Here is a 7,894-nt window from a genome sequence, read left to right as displayed (position 1 = left end):
TTACATCCACAGATAATAGGAAGACGCACCTATCTGCCCCCAGCCTGTCACACACTTTCCAAAAAAGAAAAACAAAGTTTTTGTAACTGTTTAAGAAGTGTGAAGGTTCCGCAAGGTTATTCTTCAAACATTAGTAACCTTGTGTCTATGCAAGACTTAAAGCTAGTTGGTTTAAAGTCTCACGATTGTCATGTATTGATGCAACAGTTGTTACCAGTTGTTATTCGAGGTATATTACCTCCTTCTGTTAGGGGTATTCTGACACGTCTGAGTTTTTTCTTTAATGCCATTTGCAAGAAAGTTGTTGACCCTCGAAGTTTAGATGAATTGGAAAATGAGGGAATAAGACTACTATGTCAATTGGAGATGTATTTTCCACCTTCCTTTTTTGACATCATGGTACATTTGATTGTTCATCTAGTCAGAGAAATTCGAATATGTGGGCCGGTCTTCTTAAGGTGGATGTACCCAGTTGAAAGATACATGAAGATCTTAAAGGGATATGTCAAGAATCAGTATAGACCAGAAGCTTCAATCATAGAGCGATACGTTGCAGAAGAAGCCATTGAATTTTGTTCAAGTTATATGCCATCTTGTGAACCCGTCGGTCTTCCGAAGAGCAAAAATGAAGGAAAATGTGAAGGTAAGGGTGTTCGAGGTGTGAGAATTCAAAGTGTTAGCAGAAAAGAAATTGACCAAGCTCATTTGTACGTCTTAAACAACACTGTTGATGTGATTCCTTACATTTCTGACCACGTTAATGAAATAAAGGCAGCAAACCCAAAAATGAGTGAAAAATGGCATCTTAATGAACATGTGAAAACCTTCTTGGGATGGTTTAAGAAAAAGATGTATGCGACTCCACATGTTTCTGAAACTTTATTGAGGTTATCTCGTGGGCCGAACACAGAGGTCATTACATATGGTGGGTACTATATAAACAATATTTCATTTCAGACAAAGGTAGAAGATGACAAAAGCAGAGTTCAAAATAGTGGCGTCACACTACAAGCTGAGGCTGTGCACTTTGCTAGTTCTAAAGACAAAAATCCAATCACAGCATCCATCAGTTATTTTGGAATAATACAAGAAATATGGGAAGTTGATTACGTTACTTTTAGAGTACCAGTTTTCAAGTGTAAATGGGTTGATATAAATTCTGGTGTCATGATGGATGACCTTGGTTTCACATTGGTAGACTTGAACAAGATGAATTACACTGATGAACCATTTATCATGGCTAGTCAAGCAAGACAAATATTCTACGTAAGTGATCCATCGAATAACAAATGGTCAGTGGTTTTAGAAGGTAGAAACATGCATGGACATGAGGATGACGATTCTCTTGATATACTTGAGACAACATCTGTTGCATGTAGACCCACTGAAGACCCAGTTGATGACGTTGCCGATGTAATGCAGGCAATTCGTAGTGATCACAACGAAGGCATTTGGGAAAAAACAATTAATTAATAGGTTAATATTTTCACTTTTATTGACTTTATATGTATGTTCATCATAATTGAATTATTACTAACGTTGTATAATTTTTTTAGGTATGTCGGCCTCAGACTCAGGATCGGGAAAGAGCAGACGTGGACGAGGCGTCACCCGAGTGGCAGATGTGACATCCGGACGCGTGGATGGTCAGAGGAGGCATGTTGACATTGACCCCAGATCAGGTCATCCATCAGGGCCAAATGCTGATAGGTTTAGGAGTTATCTGGGCAAGTTAGCAAAAAGTCATGTCTCTATCCTTCATGCATGTTGGGATGACGTCCCAGAGGTCGACAAGAACCTCTTATGGCAAGATGTTCAGGTATGTTTATACTTCATGCAATTTGTGATATACTTATCTGTTATGTTTTCTTTTTGGTAACAAGTTTTTGGTTTTAAACAGCAACATTTTGATATTCCAAACACAATGCAAATCAGAAAGAAAGTGTTATCGCATATAGCGATAAGATGGAGGGATTTCAAGACAAGGCTGACACGACTATATGTCTTTGGAGATAGACAACATGAAAATCCATCTCAGCATTATACCTTCACAGAGGAGGATTGGATGCAGTTTCGTGCATCTAGAGAGTCTGAGGAATGGAAGGTATGTTTCTTAAGATCGCCTTTCATTGAGTTTTTATGATTATACACTTACTTATATACATGGTTTCACAGGATAAAAGGTTAGCCGCCCAAGAAAGACAAAAGTTAAACGACGCACCCCACTTGTTATCACGAGGTGGATATGCAAAATTGGAGAAGAAACTGAGAAAGTCTAAAGCCGATGCCTTGGGACTTGAGTCGCCCGACCTAGCACCTGCACCTGCTAGGTACGAGCTGTGGAAGGCTGCTCGGACTAAATCTGATGGGAACATGACATCTTCCTCAGCTGCCTTGATCTCACAGAGAATTGTAAGTTCAAATTATAAGCAGTTATTTGATTGTGTATCTATCACAGCATGTCTTCTAAGTAACTTGGTTTTTTTATGTGCAGGATGAGTTGGTTGAGCAGCAGACTCAGGGCACATTTGCTGGCCAAGGTAGGGACGACATTTTGACAACGGCCATTGGAAGGCCCGAGCACCCAGGACGTGTACGTGGAGTTCCTGGGGCGATTGGTCTTCGTGAGTATTTTGGCCCTACACAGAAAACCCCCCAATCAATGAGTCAGGAGACACTGAGGCAGATGGATCTTCAATGGGAGGAAAGACTCAACCAAAGCATGAGATCAATGGAGCAACGATTCATGGAGCAGCTACAAGAACAAAAACAAATACAAAGAGCGCTTGAAGAAAAGCTGCATTCCATGACGCAAGGCGACATGGGGGTCGATGAAACTCCCACACCACCTCGTGTCAGCACTAAAGGATCATGCTCTGCTGTAGACCCCACTCAGTATAGCGGTCAATATGAGCTGTTGGTTGATGGGGATCCCCCACGCATTGTGGCTGTCGGACGAGTGCTTGAGGGAGGGGAGACCATTCATGGTGTTGCCATATTACCCCAGCACGTGCGTGTGACCATTGACGAGGTTCGGGATCCCCAGGCTCAGGTGCCTGTACCCACTCCAGAAATTAACTTTGTGGGGGAGGCCATAGGATCATTTATTGCATGGCCTAGAGCATTGATCATGTCCCACATCGCTACTCCACAGGTATAATGTCTTTTAAAATAGTATTTCTATGTTTATTCTTCATATAATTGTTGACAAAGCTTTGACGTAAATTCTTATCTTCAGTTCACACGTCCTCAGAAGCAGCCAATTCATGATACAGTCATACATGAAGATGATGAGATGGCTGAAGCGGAGGATGATCCTCTATCAAAGTTAGTGACAAAATTACCCAAATTAAAGAAAGCATCATTAGAAGTCTACTGGGATTTGAGGGTATTTGGTCTTCCCCCACATGTGCCAGTTTATATCACATTTTCTGATGCATTGGAGGTGATTGGGGGAGACAGGATGTTGAATATTTCCATCATTCAGCTGTGGTGCATGTAAGTTACTCAATTTGGTCTTTCATATTACTTTTATTTACATTGTTATATAGTTTCTAACAACTTAACTTTGTTGTTTTAGGTACATGGACACAATCGTTGTAGACCAAGGTCGGTCTTCCATGTACGGATTTGTTGAACCTCAGACCATTCAACCGTCTGGTAACACACTTCAAAACAGACAAGATTATTTGCAAACATGGATGGATGAGTCAAAAAGAGACGTATACCTTGTGCCATACATTGACGGGTAGGTGTTGTTATATGTGGTCATTTTATTATTATAGTTTCGTTAATTAGTTGAATAACTATTTGTCCTTCGTGATAGGTCGCACTGGCAGCTGATGGTAATCCTTCCCAAACAATGTAAAATTATATTTTTTTGTTCGTTGCACAGGAGGATGAAAACTGAGTTGAGAACCATGCTTCAAGGGTAAGTGTTTCTCCAAAAATGACTTTGAATTTGATGTTCACCTTCAACTTTTATGATAAAATAGTCATATTAATTATACTTTGTGTTTTCAATCTGTACAGAGTTATTGGTAAATCTCGTGGTCAACTGGTTCAAGTTTTGTATCCAAAGGTTGTAAGTCATTTAACGTTTCCTTTTCATTTATGTTATTGAATGATCTAAATTCTTAACTATTTAGTTTGTTATTTTAGTGTAACCACCAGGTAGATTCATGGGAATGTGGCTTCTATGTGATGTGTTGGATTAAGACCATCATTCGAGCAGTCATTACAGATGACTGGAATGAGGTAATGATGTATACCTTCAATACATTACAAATCATATTCATCTACAACTATATATGAAACAATAATGAATCTTTGTTGAATTTTGCAGCGCTTCAAGACTACATCGCCTATTACAGAAGACACAATTAAACAGATAAGGCAGGAGTGGACCGCTTATCTTCTGCAAAGATGGAGTTAGGAATAGTTATATTTCTTGTTGAACATTGTTTAGTTTTTTAGTTTAAGTTTTATGTTGATAGTTTGGTAGTGGATTGAACTCCACATTAAGTAGAACTTTGTTTATATAAAACGCATTTTTATATTATTGCAAAATTGTTCTGGGACATTTTTCTGCTTTTCAGGTGTGGTTTTCACTACAAGAATGATTGAGATTACCGACGGTCATAAGTCGTCGGTAATGTATAAAATCCGTCGGTAATTAGCATTTACCGACGGCTTACCGACGGCCAATATACCGTCGGTAAAAACGTTGTCGGTAAACTTTACCGACGGATCTTTCGTCCGTCGGTAATTACCGAAGGCTTTTGGCTGTCGGTAAAGCCTTCGGTAAATCCGTCGGTAAATGTCGCGACCTGGTTCATCTTCTTCCTCTTCCTTCATCGCTGTGTCAATTTTTTTTTACATTTTCACGAACTCCGCCACCAAAACGGCATCACGCGAGTAACAAATTAATGTCCAAAGTATCAAACAACCATTTATTTTCAATAGTTAAAATTATAGGGAATCATGGACAGTTTTTCTACAATTCTCAGATTTGTAAGATAAATGTTCCTAATCCAAAAAATATGGTGGAGAGAACGGTGGTAGAGGGCAGCGGTGGTGAAGAGAACGGTGGTAGAGGAAAACGGTGGTGGAGGGCAGCGGCGGGAGGGCAGCGACGGTGAAGAGTAATGGAAGTGGAGAGCAGCGGTGGAAAGCAGTGGTGGTGGAGAGCAGCAGTGGTGGAGGGCAGCGGTGGTGGAGGGCAGCGGTGGTGGAGGGCAGCGGCGGTGGAAGGCAGCGGCAGTGGAGGGCAGCGGCGGTGAAGAGCAACGATAGAAGAAGTATTAGACTGAGATAGAGAGAAATGAGAGGAGAAATGAGTGGTTGCAACATATATTGGCACTGGATGCGAAGCTGGTCTCGAAAAATCCCGCTCTTTTTACCGACGGCCCGAAGCCTTCGGTAAATCCGTCGGTAATGTCGTCTAGCGAAATAATGGGCGGGAAAAATTCCGCTCTTTTTACCGACGACCCAAAGCCTTCGGTAAATCCGTCGGTAATGTGCATGTCACTTACCGACGGCCTTACCGAAGGCTTTTGACCGTCGGTAAAAAAGATTAAAAATACCGTCGGTAATTCCGTCGGAAATTAAGATATATCGACGGATATTAATCCGTCGGTAAAAATCCGTCGGAAATATTAATATTTTTTGTAGTGTTTATTGAAAAAATAAACTAATTTTTAAAAAAAAAACGCCCAGTAGACGTCCGTTAGTGCACAGTCGGACGTCTACAGACGTCTGTCAGTGCACACACGGACGTCCACCCCCCAGCTCCTACCTAAAACATTTCAGCAAGGTAGACGTCAGGGGGGAGGAGGCGGACGTATATATAGACGTCCGTCCAGACACAACGGACGTTTATATAGGCGTCCGTCCAGACACAACGGACGTTCATGTAAACGTCCCTCCTGACACAACGGACGTTCATGTCGACGTCCGTCATGACACAACGGACGTTCATGTAGACGTCCGTGCTGACACAACGGACGTTTTACAGAGACGTCCGTCCTGCCACAACGGACGTTCATGTAGACGTCCGTGCTGACACAACGGACGTTTACAGAGACGTCCGTCCTGCCACAACGGACGTCTGAGCGACGTCACCCACATAAACGTCGGGCGTACGCCGGACGTCAAAAGGCCAAAATATTGGACGTTAAAACCCCTTTCTGCACTAGTGTCAACTTCCTACAGTTCCTCCACTTCCTACACTTCCTCCACTTCCTCCACTTTCTCCACTTCGTCAACTTCGTCCACTTCGTCCACTTCCTCAACTTCCTCCACTTCCTCCACTTCCTCCACTTCCTCCACTTCCTCCACTTCGCCCACTTCGTCACTTTCTTCCATTTCCTCCACTTCGTCACTTTCGTCAACTTCGTCCACTTCCTCCACTTCGTCCATTTCGTCCGCTTCATCAACTTCGTCCACTTCGTCAACTTCCTCCACTTCCTCCACTTCCTCCACTTCCTCCACTTCCTCCACTTCCACCACTTTCTCCACTTCCTCCACTTTTTCCACTTCGTCCATTTCGTACACTTCGTCAACTTCATCCGCTTCGTCAACGTCGTCTACTTCGTCCACCTCGTCCACTTCGTCCACTTCCTCAACTTCCTCCACTTCCTCCACTTTGTAACTTCTTCCACTTCGTCAACTTCCTCCGGTTCCTCCAGTTCCTCCACGTCGTCCAGTTCGTCCACTTGGTCAACTTCGTCCACTTCCTCCACTTCCTCCACTTCGTCCACTTCGTCCACTTCCTCCACTTCCTCCACTTCCTCCACTTCCTCCACATCGTCCACTTCCTCCACTTCCTCTAGTTGGTCCAATTCGTCCACTTCGTCAATTTCTTCCAGTTCGTCAACTTCCTCCACTTCCTCCACTTCCTACACTTCATCCACTTCATCACTTCGTCCAGTTCGTCCCCTTCCTCCACTCTCTCCACTTGCTCCACTTCCTCAACTTCCCCCACTTCCTCCAGTTCCTCCACTTCCTCAACTTCGTCAACTTCCTCCACTTAGTCCACTTCCTCCACTTCCTCCACTTCCTCAACTTCCTCCAGTTCCTCCACTTCCTACACTTCCTCCACTTCCTCCACTTCCTCCACTTCCTCCACCTCCTCAACTTCGTCCACTTCCTCAACTTCCTACAGTTCCTCCACTTCCTGCACTTCCTCCACTTCTTCCACTTTCTCCACTTCGTCAACTTCGTCCACTTCGTCCACTTCCTCAACTTCCTCCACTTCCTCTACTTCCTCCACTTGGCCCACTTCGTCACTTTCGTCCACTTCCTCCACTTCGTCACTTTCGTCAACTTCGTCCACTTCGTCCACTTCCTCCACTTCGTCCATTTCGTCCACTTCGTCAACTTCGTCCACTTCGTCAACTTCCTCCACTTCCTCCACTTCCTCCACTTCCTCCACTTCCACCACTTACTCTACTTCCTCCACTTTTTCCACTTCGTCCACTTCGTCCACTTTGTCAACTTCGTCCACTTCGTCACTTTCGTCCACTTCGTCTACTTCGTCCACTTCCTCCACTTCGTCAACTTCGTCCACTTCCTCCACTTCCTCCACTTTGTCCACTTCCTCCACTTTGTCCACTTCCTCCACTTCGTCCACTTCGTCCATTTCGTCCACTTCTTCCACTTCGTCAACTTCCTCGACTTCCCCCACTTCCTCCACTTCATCCACTTCGTCACTTCGTTCACCTCGTCCACTTCGTCCACTTCATCCACTTCGTCCACTTCGTCAACTTTGTCCACTTTCTCCACTTTGTCCTCTTCGTCAACTTTGTCCACTTCCTTCACGTCGTCCACTTCGTCCACTTCGTCAACTTCGTCCACTTCCTCCACTTTCTCCACCTCGTCCACTTCTTTCACT

General features: G+C 43.7%; 1 protein-coding gene across 1 annotated transcript; it reads left to right on the top strand.

Moving 5' to 3' along the window:
* The first annotated feature begins 3,295 nt into the window (after positions 1-3,295).
* On the top strand, positions 3,296-4,592 carry LOC148196547 (uncharacterized). The gene is made up of 6 exons (XM_088092335.1): positions 3,296-3,498; positions 3,581-3,748; positions 3,827-3,931; positions 4,033-4,081; positions 4,162-4,257; positions 4,346-4,592. The coding sequence occupies exons 1-6, from the start codon at positions 3,296-3,298 to the stop codon at positions 4,433-4,435; spliced, it is 711 nt and encodes a 236-aa protein (XP_087948461.1). The 3' UTR covers positions 4,436-4,592.
* Positions 4,593-7,894: the final 3,302 nt, after the last annotated feature.

This window comes from Vigna umbellata, chromosome 6 (genome assembly GCF_029865625.1).
Source record: "Vigna umbellata cultivar VRB3 chromosome 6, Vumbellata_1.0, whole genome shotgun sequence".
Lineage (NCBI taxonomy): Eukaryota > Viridiplantae > Streptophyta > Magnoliopsida > Fabales > Fabaceae > Vigna > Vigna umbellata.
The sequence above is the reverse complement of the archived record's forward strand: the minus strand, read 5'-3'. Positions and strand labels throughout refer to the sequence as shown.

Excerpts from the sequence above, each read along its gene's own strand:
- LOC148196547 (XM_088092335.1), top strand. The coding sequence starts at position 3,296 with ATGGCTGAAGCGGAGGATGATCCTCTATCAAAGTTAGTGACAAAATTA. Across the intron at positions 3,749-3,826 it reads CTTGTGCCATACATTGACGG|GTCGCACTGGCAGCTGATGG; the intron begins GTAGGTGTTGTT and ends CCTTCGTGATAG. Across the intron at positions 4,258-4,345 it reads TTACAGATGACTGGAATGAG|CGCTTCAAGACTACATCGCC; the intron begins GTAATGATGTAT and ends TGAATTTTGCAG.